The sequence below is a fragment of the Branchiostoma belcheri genome, unplaced genomic scaffold (assembly GCF_001625305.1).
Source record: "Branchiostoma belcheri isolate BF01 breed outbred unplaced genomic scaffold, Haploidv18h27 scaffold62, whole genome shotgun sequence".
Classification (NCBI taxonomy): Eukaryota; Metazoa; Chordata; class Leptocardii; order Amphioxiformes; family Branchiostomatidae; genus Branchiostoma; species Branchiostoma belcheri.
This window is the reverse complement of record NW_017804265.1, coordinates 405585-422551: the sequence shown is the minus strand read 5'-3', so window position 1 is coordinate 422551 and position 16967 is coordinate 405585. Positions and strand designations below refer to the sequence as shown.

General features: G+C 41.7%; 1 protein-coding gene and 1 pseudogene across 1 annotated transcript in view; both read left to right on the top strand.

Moving 5' to 3' along the window:
* The window catches only part of LOC109483149 (receptor-binding cancer antigen expressed on SiSo cells-like), a 5944-nt gene extending 1392 nt beyond the window's left edge, over positions 1–4552 (top strand). Inside the window, exons 2-6 of the mRNA XM_019786149.1 lie at positions 1761–1946; positions 2589–2732; positions 3106–3204; positions 3652–3777; positions 4152–4552. Of these exons, the coding sequence (XP_019641708.1) occupies positions 1773–1946; positions 2589–2732; positions 3106–3204; positions 3652–3777; positions 4152–4241 (633 nt within the window). The 5' untranslated portion in view covers positions 1761–1772 and the 3' untranslated portion in view covers positions 4242–4552. The remainder of the gene's footprint in view (positions 1–1760; positions 1947–2588; positions 2733–3105; positions 3205–3651; positions 3778–4151) is intronic.
* Positions 4553–5974: 1422 nt separating this feature from the next.
* On the top strand, positions 5975–16967 carry LOC109483021 (annotated as a pseudogene).

Sequence of the window (16967 nt, the reverse complement as noted above, 5' to 3'; positions counted from 1 at the left end):
GTTACTACTTTGGGGTTTCCGGTAAACGTAACCGGTACGTATACTACTAGTCGGGTCCGTACGGTCGGCCCCCGCCCCCCCTTTCCCGTCCGCCCCCCCACCCCCCCCCCGGCCTCTCCGTGAAGGGCAGTTTTAATCGTTTCTGGACGATAAAATGTTCTCAAATGAATTCACTTTCTATGTCATTTCATGTGAGTCGACCTCTAAATTTGACTTCCGCATAATTTCGGCCAAGTCTTTCCATTTATGGTGACTTAACTGACATTTTACAGGAAAATTCGATTGTTTTAGGCCTATTTAAGGCAAAACTAGGTTTTCTGATTTTCGGTTCAGGGCTCCTTAAAATCGCGAACTTCTTTTCGTTGGCTGGCGTTAAGTGGTAGCCTAATAAGTACTTCACGCAACTTCGCAGCAATTTTTTCAACTAATCGCTCCTAGCCACGGCAACATCACCCAGATTGTGTTTTGCGCCTCGTAAGAACGCAGTTTTTCACACATTTAAGGTGCGCTGTGCTACTTAATAGGCCATTCACGGCAAAGTAGTGAAGAGTTTGGTGTCGGACTCGTTTGATTCGGAAAGTGCGAGCTCAGTTCTATCACTCAAGGTCAAAATCTGACGTATTCTTCATTTTAATGTAAAGCGGTGAAGCAAAAACGCTACCCCCTGCTGTTTAACTTGGACAACGCATGACGTCACTGCGTGACGTCATCGATCCCAACTTTAAAGAGGTTTCCCGCAAGTATGCAGCACAGAAAGAACGATAAAACCACATCTATCCCTAGCCAATGACCAGAGCGGGCGTTTCCTTCCGTTTTATCTGATTTGAAAAAAGCGAAACCCCAAAAAACGGTACTTTTTAATTTCTCCATTGTAATGCTGCCTAGGGGCCGCGTCTTGGCAAAAGTAGCCATAGAACACAGTGTTTTTCACATGACTTTAAACCGCTGCCGCGGGAAAAGTAATGATCGCATACAAGCCAAATTTAGATATATGATAGATATAATGTTTCTGAAGAATATTAAATTTTTTTAATGAAAATTAATCTCCTTAAGGTTCCGGGTCGGAGTTTAATTCTGACCAGAGTCTAAGTAAGTGCGGAGTAAATCGCCGGAAACGTGACTTTGTATGGTATGTTTTGGCCGCGATATCCCTGAAATCGTAATATCTGTGTACATATCTTTGTATTTTCTGAAAAGCCTGTTAGTTGTAGCCTTTATAGGTGGCGTAATGTTGGTGGTCCAGCTAAGACTTCCTGGTATTCGTCCGCGCGGATGGTTATGTGGCCTTTTCGCCTGACCGCCGGGATGGTACGTTCTATATGCGTTCTGGGTGTGTTCGGGCCATCGAAGATAGCGACAAACTTATCGCATCAATTTTAATTAAATTCAAATTTTGGAAACATTAGGTTCTGAGCTTCTTCGAGTACTAAGCCGTTACCCTGGGAAAATTCGTTTTTTCCATGCAGCCATGGTTAAAAATGACGAAAAAAATGACCCCTTTTTTTCAAAATGTACTTTGATGTGCCTCATTTACCCCTAAATAAATTGGGCGCAGAAAATATCAATCAAGTGTATTGATAAGCGGCACGGCACCCCTTTCCACCAAAAGAGTGAAAAATTCCGACCCGCGTTTAGTACAGAAATGACAGCCCGTCGGGCTGAGGGTGTCAAATTGCTCGAAATACGGAGGGAAACTCCGGTCCGAGACCTTTAGAAAGCTTTTGTCTGTAACTTGAGTGTTTCCATCATATGATCTGCAGACACCTGTCGAGATGAGAATTATCCAGCTGAAGCTGTGGCGCCTGTGCAGCTGTTTCACCGTCATCTTCAACTTCTTCAAGCGCCTGCTGTGGAGGTCGCGGGGTCGGCGGAACAGCGACACCCCCCTGCCCTCTCACAACAGTGGTACGGTCCCGGTACAGACACCGGCAGCATCAGGGAATGAGGTAAAATGCACTGTGGGAATATGTGGTATAAAATGCATTTGAGTATGAGGTTAATATGTTTGAAAGAGCATGTTTGAGAAAGGGAGGGACCAAGAAATATCAGCGCCATATTTTTCTGTAGAAAAACAGACATATTCAAGGCTTCAAAATACACTACCGGTAACCTTAATTTCTGTATACGTATCTGTATAGCCTGTATAACCGCCCTTCGGCGTAACACACCAGCTTCGCAGGCACGCGGCATGGCAGCAGCTGGCTACATCACACCGATCGACTTGTTACACCGAACCCTTGAACATCTAACTCTAGAATTTCAATCTCCGAAAGCCTCTATCCACTAGATAGCTTAAAATGTCTACTTACCATTTGTGGAAAAAAACACTGTTCCTGGCATAGATTTTGGCATTTTAAAGAGCTACAGTTGATCACAAATACTTGAAGTAAACAAACACTCAATGTCTCATATACATGTCCTATACAGCACTTAAGTCACAAGTTCTGTCCTTGTATGGCAAATTCTAACTTGTGACTCACTCGTATGCCCTAATATAGCAAATTTCTAACTTATCACTCACTCATATTTCCAAATATGGCAAATTCTAACTTGTCACTCACTCCTATGTCCTTATAATTATATGGCAGCCAGAGCTGACGTCCTGGGCAGACTGGGGTGATGGTCCCACCAGTGTGGAGGTTGTCCCTAGCAACGCACAGGAGGACGACACCGACCAACCAGAACCCGACTACTTCCAGGACATGGCTCCGCAGATCAAACGACAAACCAAGGTGGGCATTTCAAAAGATGTCTAGTTGCTAGAAGTTGCATGAATTGTATTGTCAAAGCACATTTAATCTCATACAGTATACATGTACACTCCAATACTGTGCAGAGTCTTGTAAGGTAGGTTAGTCTCTTAGTATGTTTGTTATATAGCAAATTAGCAATAGATGCCATACATTGTGCCTAGTACTAGTGAGTGCTAGTACAATTGTTGTGCAGTGAAGTGTAAACTTTTTAAGTCAACTCAAAGGTTAACAAACATCGTCCTGTATTGTAACCCAAAACATTTGTCTAGTAGTTCTTTTGAGCCATGTTTTTAGGTGAAAACTGAAGAAAAGTCTTATACCTCCTTTAATTTGATCCTGTGTCTCTCCACAGATCATGGTGAAGAAAAAAGTCCATTCTGAGCCGATGGAGGACCTGGGGAGCCTGTCCAGCCGTCTGTCTGCCAGTACTGATGCAGGGCTCTTACCTGTGGTGAGTAAACAACAAACAATCAAACATCACAGTTTCGTGGCTATTTTGTTGTTACATGTTTGTACATACTATCATAAAAGTTCAAAGCTCAAACACAGGACCTTTGCCTTGCCTCCCATGCTGGAAAATGTCCCCAACAGAAGCTAGCCACACATTTACCTGAGTAAGGAAATAGGTGTTACATGCCTTGGGATTCGATCCTAGGACCTCTTCTCTTGAACCTGTGTCAACCATCTAAACCACAAAGTCACATATTCAAATGAAAGTTCATATGTGTTGGTATTATCCATAGTTGTAGAGTAGTAAAGTTTTGTTCCAAGCATACATTTGATGAAGGTCCATGGGATCAACTGAAATTTTATAGTGAGTTCCTTTCTTGTGTTGGAACAAAGATAAAACTCTTCAACCACACAAAGTCACATGTTTCACCATGATATCTCCCTCCAGAGTTCTGAGCTGGAGACGTGGACAGACGACGGGAACGCGTGGGAGGAAGACGGAGACTCCATGTTGGCATGGGAAGCCGAGGCGGCGATACGGGAGCAGCGTCAGGCGGAGCGCGAGAGGAGACAGGTCAGTGTTAGAAATACCCATCTGCTAACTGCATTTTGCAGAGACATTTTCAATAGTGCAGAGGAGAAATGAAGCAACCTACAGTTTTGCAGACTGAAAAAAAAAATCAGGCTAGGGGGTATAATTGTTGTTACCGCTAGTTACCGCTAGGGGGTATAAGAGCTTTTGTGTTTTCTACTGAGGCTATAACATAGAAGTAATTTTGCTTGCATTTTTCAAATTACATGTAAAACAATGTTGTATATGACATGGGTTTAGGTCCGCTTTTATAAGAGTGTACTAGTATTTGCAGAAAGTATTTCTGAACTGCAGAACAAAATTTAGACATTCTATAATATTGCAGAACACTAAAAAAATTATATCTACCACTACAGGCCAACCAGCAGCGCAGGAAACAGGAGATGGAGGCACAGAGGGTCGCTAGGCAGCAACAACATAGACTTGCCGTTAAACTTACGTCATAGCAGTAACATAAGCCACCTTCATGTACAGGGTTCTTGCCAGGATTTTTTAGCGTAGGGGCCCCTTACACTGTGATTTGGACCACCTACACTGATTTGGACTCCCAATACTGTGATTTGGCCCCTACACTGCCTTTCAGCCTGTGTATGTCTTTTGAGGAGGACCTTGTGATATAAGCCACCGTCTTGTAAAGGGTTCTTACTAGACGTTATGAGTGTAAGGGCCCCCTTATCTGTGATTGCTCTGATTTAGCCCCCTACACTGTCTTTCAGCAACTGTAGGATTGTTTCTTTTGAGGAGGACCGTTTGACCTTTGATACTTTAGTAAATCTTTTAGAAATAAAAATTTGACTTCAGAGTGAAGCTATAAAAGAGGGAAAATTAACTTAACAAAATTTGACCATCAATTTGCAGGAAATAGTGTCTTGGAGGGTTATAAAATGTTTTAAAATGTTTTGGGGAGAATGTATTTGAGGTCATGTCTTTAGGCCTCAACACATGGCTTGTGCCGTGGAAAGTTGTCCTTCTGTACCTGACCCCTATGCTGAGAAAAAATGCTGGTGAGAACCCTGCTGTCTATGTCATGTAGAAACTGTTCATTTCTGTATTACATTTCATTATATGTCATCACAATATTTGTCCATGCTGCAATATCAGTTTCATTGTCTACAAATAAGGTAAATATTGGTTCTAGCATAGATAGAAGCTTGTATGATATCATGCAATATCATTCAAAGGCGACGAAGTCCTTTCCAGTAATTTTAACAGACCTAGATAAACAGAATTCTTATTGAAGACCCCAAGCTTTTTTTTACTTGTATATACATGTAATAGTAAGAACTGCGAGAAATATAAGATCATGTCATTGTTATTGAAGAGCAAAACCAAAGGACATCATAAACGTCCACATCCCTTATAGATGGTTTGTTCCATTTTGGGGGGGTTGGGGCCCAAAACCACCAACAGATACAGCTCCAAAATACAAAATGGTTGGTAAATGAAAGACATATTTCCCTGTGCAATAGAATTTATCATTTTATTTTACCAGTAGCAAATATTTGCTGAGATGCAAATGTAATCACAATTCTATGATTGTTATGATATTTGGTATGCTTGTAACTGTGCTGTAAGTGTCAGCAAAATAAATAACAAGTTCAATTTTAGGCCTCGGTAGCAATTTTCCTTGTTACTACTGTGGAAGCTTTAGGCTCCCAAATAAGTGATGTTGGCTTGGGCCACCTAGCAGGATTTTCTTGAACCGCAGGTAGGTTTATGTTGGAAATGAGAGTAATAAACTCTTAACATGAAAAGCTACAGCAAGGTCAGCACTGATTTTTAATTTCTTCAATCGCCATTTTGTATGTTCTATGTGAAAAGAATTTTAAGTTTATTATTTTGCCAAGAATTTTGGTTTCACTCATTCCATAATAGACATCTGAATTTGATCATTGTCAGCAGATCGTTACATGTACATTTTGTAGTTCAATATTTCACACTTATTACAGTATTAAATGTCGGAAACTGAGAATAAAGCGGTTTGATAATTTGTGTATTGCAGACTTTGTGTAGTTCAGGCTCCTGGCTGGAAAAAAAGAGATGCTAGCAAATAAAGAAATTGATCATCTTCAGATATCGCCACATTGTGTATATCTAAATAAATTGCAATATGGGGAATAAGAGACATATTTTTACTGCCACATTTTTCTCACGTACATTCCGACATCCGCAGAATAGCATGGTCACGTGTAAAAAAAACACGGGAAGTCAGTTACGATTACAATTTCCCGTCCCAACATCTGCTTGGAGATCAGGTGCCCGATCGGGCGCGCGGGAACAGGTGGATCGGCGCAGTGCACGCCGGGAAAAATCCCCACCCAACAACAAGGAAGATGGCGGCCGCGGAGAGAAGAAAACTTCCTGGTGCGATTCTTGTTCCGTGATCTCCTGCCTCTAAACCGCGGACAGGGGAGGAATTGTTGGCGGGGGCAGCGCAAGGATCCGCCCGTGGACATGGGAAGCCAGGCCCGAGCTGTGCTGGCGGCTGCTTTGCTGTACAGCGCTGTGACGCTTGTGCAAAGTGCGCCAGTGGGGAGGGGCATGTTTGTTTGGGGATGCAGGTAGGACCGTTATGTCTGTACACCACATAATCGTGTTAATACAATTTGTATAGTTGGAGGGGAATGGACGATAAGTATTAACACTTTTAGGAGGTCGTTTTGGCATAACGGCAGAGCGTTCGGCTCGGAACCAAGAGGTCCAGGGTTCGAACCCTGCTTGTCACCGATCTTACTCTTGGGACAGGCACTTCCACGACTTTCCTGGATGGAGGCCTGGCGAACCCCATCTCGTATTTAGCCCCAAAAAAGTAGCAGAATCTTCAGGTACTCGAAGGCGGCTGCCTCAAAATGAAAGAAGAGGTGGTATATGAGTGCGTTAGAAGGTTAGTTGTGTGTATATAAGGGATGATGACATAGGAAATACGGTATGACATAGTTGTGACGGGTCAGTGCTGTACCAGGTCAGGCGGAAACATACTTCCGGTGGGCGCGGCACCACACAGGGAGGGGGAGGGACGGCAATAACAGCTACAGGAGGAGATCAGATGGTGGACTGCACCTCCTTCTATAGTAGTATAGAACTACTAGTACACTAACAATGACAGTCACCCATACACATGCATGCACACACAATCACAATCACCCATAATAACACAGACAAACAATCTTTAGATACAGATATGTAGATGTTGGGAAACGTTTTACATGTCATTTGAAAAATGCATGCAAGTTTACTAATATATTATAGAGTCAAATTTTCTTATTTCTCGTAATGTTAAATAAACTATACTGACACCACCCCTAGCAGATTTGTTTATTGTTTCTATCAGTGGCCCATATCAAAAGCAAAACAAAGTTACAACATACAAATAGGCAAACAGAAATTTACATGTCATACCAGGCTAGTGTTCATTTTCTATTCCTTTTTCGTGTCTGCCCAATATGCAAGTGACTGCAATGTATTTTACTTTTTTTAGTGTATTGGTATGAATGGAAACAATAAACCAATCTTGATAGTAGTGTGGCCAGTATTGACTCTGTGTGAATTGCTTGATAAAATTCTGCAATGATAAGCGGATTTATATAGGCTATATCAGCCTCTTTATCCGACCATTATTATGTTATGTTATGATAAAAATGTCTCTGCAAAATGAAGATTGCAGGTGGGTATATGTATTTCTAACACTGAATGTGTTGTTGTTTTTTCCCAATTGTCCTACAGGTTTACACTGGTGGTGAACAGTTCTTTGTCAGCTGACTCCTGGTCAGGCCGGTTGGTACTGGATGGAACACCGGTGGAGACATCCTGCAGCTTAGTGAACCGTCAGGCTGATGTCAGCCTCACTCCTGGACATACAGGGGGGAACCATGTGGTGCTTAAGGTTTGTTTGTTTGTTTGTTTGTTTGTTTGTTTAGAATCTCCATTAGTGTGAATTTCACACTATTCTTCCTGGAGTCTGTAGTGAATAATGAAAAATGAAAATCAATAATCAGATAACTATTTGGATCTTCGCACACCTGGGCAAGGTAGGGGGGGAGCTTAAGGTAGGGAAACTTCTTAGTTTAAATCTAGTACATGTAACGTTACATGTACATCATTGAGCCACAGCAAGTAAATCAAGATATAAGTCTGTCCTGGTAAAATAAATAAACAATTGTCAATGGAGAATAGAGAAAGGCGATAGACCAGAGAGTGAGTAAAATATACGGAGCAAATGCAATAATATTTTAATAATGTATCTTTTGTATGTGTTATGTATTGTTATTGTAAAGAAATATCAACATTAATTAAGTAACAAATAACATTGTGAACAAACCTCTGCATCCAGTGAAACATGGTCAAACAGTATTGTATTAGTGTGTGACTGACTGATACACACGTATTGTACCATAGAATGCAAAAAGAAGTAAAACAGAAATCCTGACAAAGCTTTAAGCTATTGAAGACTATTCAATAATACTAGTCCTAACATTTTTTTTGTCCCCAACAGTTCACAGATGACTTGCCAGAAAAAGGAGAAATCTACATTAGATGTGGTCAGGTGGTCTCCTGTTTACAAGTAAAGTCACCAGGTGATCATGAATGCCATTGTTTACATTTGCTTGCAAATACGAAGTATCAGATTATATTCATGTATGAGGTCTTGGTCTTGGCATTGCATGAAGTCTGAAAAGATACCTTGAAGTTACACATAGGAGGTTTAAGATTTTTACCATGTCTTGTCCTTTCCCCCTGTGCTTTCATGTTGATTTTAAAACATTTTGTTTCTCAGATTATTCAACAGTTTTGAAGCACAAAAGCAGAACTCTGATGGCTGCAGTAGACAGCTCCCAGGATGCACCATTATTTCCCATAATCCTGGTTGGTGTGGTCAGTGGAGTGGTCATTCTGCTGGCAATGCTCCTGCTCTGTGCAGCATGTGCACAAAAGTAAGTACAGCAAAGTAATCTAAAACACGAGTCAACTTTTGATGCTCAGTCTATGTTCACAAGTTTGAAATTGTGATAGGTCAGGGCTCGAAAAACTTTCTGCATACATGTACTTGCACTAGTGCAGGTAACATTGAAAATCACCTGCACCAGACAAATTTTACCTGCACCACTGAGAATTTAGGAAATATGGACCATTCTAAAAGCTGTTCAGAAACCATTGTACATGTACATATATGGGAGAGCTTCCATTGCGGGTAGATGAATACACGAGACAAAACAGCACGTTGGCAGAATGCACTGCACCTGCGCAAAACCCCCATTTTTCCTGTTTTCGTTGGATTTTTGGTCAACGTTGCATTAGAAATTTGCCTGTTGCAGATGATATTTTTTCCAACATAACATTTGGAAACTACAGACGGAGTGTTAACCTTATATGCATGAATACAACCTTATATGACATGTTCTACAGAAGAGCTGTGCACAATTGCAATACATTATGGGTTTCGCACAGGTGCAGTAAGTTCTGCTGACATGCTAGACAAAACAATGCTGACACTACAGTTTTGCAGGTGTTGAGAGGATCACATCTATCTGTTTTTACAGACAGATGAGTGAGGAAGCCGTCCCTACAGCTGTGGACAGTGGAGTCACCATCACTAGAAGCCGAAGTCTGGTAATGATTTGTTCAACAGCATTTTTGGACCATCAAAAGACGTTCCTGCATTATTTATAGCATGGATAATGACTTAGTCTTGCAACAATGTTCCTGCATGCACATTTTAATCAATATCTGTGTTCAGTCAGCTAGAATAACTTGCTCTTAGGAAGGTAAAAATGCACATGTAATAAAATTCAATATAACTGCTCTTTGGACTCTGATTGCCAAAAAGTTTGACACCACTGATTGCCTAATTATGTCCTTCATTTGCATACTTGGGACAACTTACTAGTAAGTAGTCCATTTTACCACCCTTCATTTGCATACTTGTGACAAGTTAAATGGTGCCATTACCATCCCTGTTACTTAGAACATGGACAGCAGGAACATAGTCAGTGCTGACCAGGGGAGCCGGCTGGCCGCACACGACCGGCCCGAGTCGGGAGAACTTCTGGGCGTTGGCATGGCAACCAAGGAAAATGGCGCCGTCAGGCTCAGCGGGGGTGAAGGTCAGTATATTTGTGACATGAAGGTTAATTTCACAAATTGCACACTTTTTAAATTTTTTTTCAGTTTTTTTGTCTTATTGAAGTTTGGTTAATATAGAGATTTTTTGTGCATGGACTTTATTTTCTTGCTCATTGGTTGATTTTATTGATTTATTTGCATATTGAAGGAATCCAAATCAATTCCAGGGTGACAAAATTCTGACGATATAAGCTCCCTGTCACTTTTGATTAATTGCTTACATCACGTATCAGTAAAGTCTAGTGTGAATAAGATCACGTATCTGTAACCCTAACTCTTGCAAGATTACATTTTGAAGTGATTGGTCATTAATTATCCTGATAAAGGCGACAGTGGTAACTGAAAATTTGATCTCTGTGTAACAGTGTGTTGGAATAAAGTTCAACTTTTTACTATATACTATGAAACAGTGAAATGTTTTGTTTCTCCATCAGGTGATCCTGAGTGGCACAGGAAGTCCATGTCGTCACGGAAACTGCCAGACCTTCCATCGCCGCCTCCAGGAGCAGGAGGGGGTAGCGGCACAGAAAAGAAGAGCAGTGAACAGGGCAAGGTACCTGCAATCATAGGACGGAGTTTTGGCCAGCAAAGTATTTCTGTACTCAAACACTGAAGAGGCAACAGTTGTGTAGCCAAATGAGCCGGATATGTACATGTATTTGTGTTTTTGCTTGCATTTTGTGCTGGACTTTGCCATTGAAAATACAGGGATTACCCCGGTAGATGCAATTTTTTTTTTAATTTCTCAGAGGGAAGAAAGTGCTATGCTTTTTTTTTAAATGTAAGCCTGTAATCAGTAATCATAATAATCAAACATAAAATATAATAACTTAAATAAACTTAAGATAGAAAAGATATCAAATTAGAAGATACAACAAGAACTTCTGATACCTCAGAAAAAGGGCACTGTACTGGGTATGACTTGTATGTGACCAGGGAGCTATGAGCACGTCGGCAGAACGTACTGCACCTGCGCGAAACCCGTAATGCATTAGCATTTCGGCAGAATGTCTCATATAAGGTTGTATTTGCTCATATAAGGTTAGCATTTCGACAGTAGTTTCCAAATGTTGTGCCGGAAAGAATATCCTCTGCAACAGGCAAAATTCTGATGCAACGTTGACCAAAAACCCAATGAAAATACGGGGTTCTGCGCAGGCGCAGTACGTTCTGCCAACCGACGTGCTGGAGCCAGGTATCATGTAAGTGAACGTGTCCTCCTCCCCAGGTGTCAGATGACTCAGAGCCCCTGCAGGAGTCCCAGTACGAGTCAGCGTCCAGCCGTGGAGCGGAGGGTCCGTACGAGTCCATCCCCGACAGGAACTTCCCGTCCCAGGACGACCTGTATGAGGCCGTGAAGGACCAGGACTCTGGCGGGCGCCGGCGCGAGGCGGGGTACGCCAGGATGAAGGACGTAGAACAACAGGGGTAGGAAAATTTCTGCTGATCATTATATTCCAATCCTATTTTTTTTTTTTAATTGCTGCTGGTCATTAGTGTTTATTATGTGTTATGGTTATGACAAGTTGATATGTGTGGTTCTACACATGGCTTTTGGTTCACTCAAAAGTGAAATCATGTTTAAAGCAATTTTCACCATCTTGGAAAACTTTTCTACACACATATACCTGGTGTACACATACACACAAATACCTGTACATTGTACACACACATTCCTGCATTATGCACAAACATGCACACACAAATATTTACACACACATGTACACAAACACAGGTAGAAACAATGGAAAATAATAGTAATTAAAATTTCATTTTTTAAATCTTTCATCAGCTCTCACCATTTATTCTAGTTATGGCTTTACTTGTACCTGTGCCTCTATAGTACTGTGATCACAATCATGACTTGGAGGACTGACCAAAATGCCCTTTTCTTCAGGTTGGTAGGCCCAGAGACAAGTGAACCAAAAGGTGCTGTAGGAGGTACTGAGTCTGTGGAGCTGTCCGAGGTAGCCCCTCCAGTGCCTGTCAAAAACTATGACCCCAACGACATGTTAGAGGAGGGAGACGGGGCTGTTAAACAGGCAGCGGCTGCAGTGGACAGCAAAAAGACTCCCGACTATACAGAAGTGACGGCTCGGGAGAGCTTAGCGAGTATCAGGCAACGCGAGGCGGCTGCTGTGAGCAAGGTGCCGCCGAATGTGTACTATGAGGTGAGCTGGTTGGTCAAGTGATTGGCAGGAATTATCACAAACTAACAGATCATAGGCAACAATTATTGTGTAACTGCTTACGTTTCGATGACTGTTGGACATCTTCCTTTAGAGATTCTGACTAGTCAGACTTTGTAATCGCAAAACAAACTTAGCCATGTTTAGGATTGTGTTCTCGTCGCAAAAGCGTCACTTTCAACGGCTACATATAGTGGCAAGAATCAGTACTCCAGTCAGAAGCTCTGAGGAAGGTATCAAAATGTATCCAAGGAGAGACAGTTCTGTATCGGTATAGCTGGGATAACTGCCCTTCAGCGTAACACACCAGCTATACGTTAACTGTACATGTATGTGTAAAAAGAAGTTAAAGTTCAATACTATTATATGGAATTGAAGGTTGTCTTTAAAATAATTTAACTTTTTGCAGGTTCAGGACAACGTCTACGCCCAGGTGGACAATGGTGCTGCCCCAAAAGGAAGAACAGCTGGCCCCCCTGCCCCTCTCACAACCCCCCACCCCTCCCAGATGCTCACCCCCCACCCTCAGGAGGGGGAGCCCCTGCCCTGAGGACGGCAGCACCTGATAGTGTACACCTGCGCCTGCCCGACCCCCCTAACCCTAGGAACTCAACAACATCAGGTCAGTACTACCTTTGTTTTTGTATGCACTGGAAAGGTATATAAGTGAGGACTTCATGCACTTGTGTCATTAGCCTCTGTACACTTGAAGAAGCCACACAGGCGAAACCAGTCGTGTGACAGGCTGAACAAAAAGTTCTAAACGGGAACTATACGGCTCCAGATGTCTTACTGAGGGACGACTGCGTGTGCAAGATGTCGGTAGCTTGAGGAATGAATCCCCTCTACCTTTGTTTTTGTTTTTTTTAAACATTTCTTTATTCATAAGAAGCTCAAATCAACCTGCAAGCTGCTTTTCATTGTGGTCATGAGGGAAGAGTCCGACAAAATTTATCAAAAAGGTAAAGTTTGCATTATGTCAACTTGGGAAAGATAAAATTTACATCATTCAGGAACAACTGGATAAATGGGATATAGCAGTGTATAAGTACTGTTTGGCAGATATCTTTTTTTTGCCTCCTTCATTGTAGGCCAGTGCTTTTCTAGGTCTTCATCATGCAGTTGTTTATCACCACTTCCAAGCAATGATTGATGGAATTTTGTACTGACTGTCCTTCCAGACATGCAAGACTATGAAGAAATCAACGACTTGCCTGTTGCGGTGCCCCCGAGTGACCTGTATGAAACTGTAGGAGGAGACACAACTGCAGGAGGAGACAGTAGTGCCCAGCCTACAGCAGCTGCTATCAGTAAGCCTACTGCTGCAACTGGACAGGCAGTGTATGCCAAGGTAAACTACTAACATGTAGTGTGTGTAGTCCAGTGTCAGCAACCCTGCCTTTGGACCAAGAGGTTAGGAGTTCAAATCCTAGCTGTTGTCGCTCACCTGTCAACTTTCTGCCCATTTTTCAGATAAACAAAGAACGCAGCAAATCAACCAAAGAGGGACAAGATGTGCCAAACCCTCAGGCAAGTTTTCAGGCAAGATAATAACTTTTTACAGTCCCTAGGATGGGACATTAGGCTGTGAGCCACTGTTCAGTGTGATTGTTGAAAAGAGCTGGTGGAATTTCCACATAGAGTCTATCTTTCTCTGTCATCACCAGTGGAAGATTAGTAACCTGGTTGTCATCTGCTCCTTTGCACTCACACTTGCTGCAAAGGAGCCCCTTTACAAAACAGATGGCACCCAGGCTAGGAGATTAGCTCTTCAGTGAGCTAAAACTGGATTAAGATCACTTTCCTTTCCATTCTCTACAGGACAGAGGAAACAAAGCTCACACCATCCATGCTGTGGACCAGCAGTCACTTCAGGCCACCCTGGGCGTGGCGGGGTCACAGGTCGATCAACTCTATGCACAGGTCAACAAACCCAACCGAAAGAGCCAAAAATCATCTAGTAGCGGGCCGGGCAATGAGGCGGAACCCCCCTATAGTAAGGTGAAAGATTCCGCAGGGGGGGAACCACCGTATAGCAGGGTGAAAGATCCCGTAGGGGGTGGTCAGAATGAACCCCCCTATAGTAGAGTTAAGGATGGTAGCAATGCCACAAAGCAGGAGGGGGCAGCAAGAAGCCTTGTAGACGCAAGGGATGATGGGTATGCGACCCTGAAGGATCCACAGGGCATGGGGGCTGGTATCCCATCAGCCACTGGGGCAGGGCCGGTGGGCCGTACCACTATCGTAGCAGACGGGGAGGACCTGGAGGGGTACGAGAATTTGGGGGACTGGGGGCAGCCGGGTGCAGTTGCACCAAAGGACCACCAGGGCGCGTCTTCTCCAGGAGAGCGAAAACTCGGAGAGACCTTCTGGCAGAAGGCGGAACATTTGTACGACGAAATTCCGCAGGCCAAGGCAGAGGACGAGGATCTCATCCCCACCACCGAGTTGTGAAGGTCATTCCAAGGTCGTACCAACAGTCCTGAAGGTCAATGAACGAAACCAACCCAAACCAAAAGATCATGTATGTCACAAATGTTTTCCATATTGTATCAAATATTATGGTACAGTCGCACCCTGTAAATTACCTGCTGGATTACCAAATGAAGGAGATCTCAGGCTACATGTGTTTGGCATATCCTACATAGACAGAGCAGAAATGATCTTTGATCACAATCTTCATTAGAATGTGAGTTATACTGTCCCCATGCAGTAGTGTGTTATACAGTAGTTCGTTGCTTGGTTGCTAGTTCCTTGTCAAACCAATTCGTGAGGGGGACAAGGCAGAATTTTTCTTTGTGCTTCAGAGTTGTTGTTTTTTTTTGAGCTGTAGAGTTTTCCTTTGTGCTATAGCTGTCAGCAGCTCCAGGATTGTCATTCCTTAAGTCTAGCTAGGTTTTTCTCTGTCGGCCTCGCCTACATAAATTTCATGCAAGTACTAGTAGACTGTGATCATGGTGCTAGTTTTGTAGCTGATGCACTGTGTCGGGCATAATAAGATGCACCCTGGTAGGTGCCAGCTACTGCCTTGAGCCTAGCATACATGTATGAAGAGAACAGGAGTATAGGTTTTTTTTTATAACACTTAGAGTGAGAACAAATCATTCAGCATCGAGCTAGGGAAGACATGCTAGACTAATAATATCTAGCAAAACGAATGCTGCAATAGATACATGTACCTAGCCAAGATCTAGCCTTAGCTAGCACAAGTTGTTCTTTGCTTTGGCATGATGTTTACCGGTAATACAGTAACATATATACCAGCCAAGCAGTTAAAATAATGCTTCAGTTCCAGAATAGAAAAAATATCCGGATAAAGATTATACGCGGAGTCCAATATAATATAATATAATTACAAAACCCAGGTTTTAACAGGTAATATGATAATATGCAAGATGCTCAATTCCACACAGCAGACATTTTAGGAGTTTTGTGTGGTTGTTAGGATTATTTTAGAGTCATATACTCAGACAGAAATGGAGAAAAGGTTTTAATTGCTGAATGCCTTGGACTGTAAACTACAGGACTTTGAAACCCCTATAAGCAGACTATATATCGTTCTAGTGCACTTGACACCAGTATTATCAAATACTGTTGAAATTTATTTTACTGTTTCCTGTCAAGAGGCCCTAAGATATGAGTTTAGACTGTGCTGCAGTCCATAGAATGTGTGTGCTGAAATTGACATAGATAATGTAATACTATATTCAGGCATATTAAATATACTCAAAGCATAGGAACTTTTTTTGCAGTTTCAAAGTTGTACATGTAATACAAGGCACCTTTGCATTGTTGTGAACACTTTTTACTCTTTGTATTCATTTTGCAACGATTGTAAATTTTGTAAATTTGTTTCTTTATGCTTTCATGCATTCACATCTTGTTTTTTTTACCCTGTTTGCTTTAGTTTGTATTTTATCATGTCTGCAATGTGAGGAATGTACTAGTATTCCACAGAATACTAAATGTGTGCAAAACTAAACAAAACACAAAGATTATTTTGTTTGCACTGTCATCACTTGTTTTGCTTGGAAATTTTTTTTTCCAGATCTGTTGTTGTTTTTGCTGTTTTTTTTCAATGAGATAGAAAAGATGCAATGGGTTTTATACCCCTACCAACCCTACTTCCATTATACATTACAACTTGTACTCAAGAAGACAATATTATGATGTGGGGAGGGGTGCAGAAGTTAGCATCAGATTGTAAATGATATTTAGTTTTTAGATAAGCTTCAGTATAACTTCTGAACTGTATTTCCCACCAAAGGAATTTAACCGAACAAACTACAATTCTACTGAAATGTTATCCTTACATTGTATATCATTTCAGACTGTATTTAGCCAAAGATGTATGCATGTGTTCCTCATGTACTTTGATTTTTGTATTATGTAGATAATGTATTATTGACCAGGATTGTATTAGATATATCTCTGTACCCATCCCTTAGTTACAACAGTACTTGTGTTGATTTCTTACATGACAAAAACAGTAACGTATGTCGTTTGAGATTATGATGTAGTGTACTAGTATAAGTTTAAGTCTCAAAATATAAAGTACACTACTTTAAAAAATTGGTAGGAGAATTCTGAATATGTAGAATCAGCGCATTTCAGATATTCAGATTTTTTAAAGGCCTCGATAACACCTTTTTATGTGGTATGCAGTCTTATTTAGGGTGCCCGTCAGAATGTCAAAGACATGCTTTTTAAATAGGATGCTAAAGTTAGAGCAATGTACTAAGTGAACTTCTCTTAAGCATCAAAATAATACTCGTATGTTGGGCTTCCTTCCCTTATGTAGTACGTGGTTCATTCCATTTAACATGCTGAATATTCTATTTGAAAAATTGACCTACGCAAAAA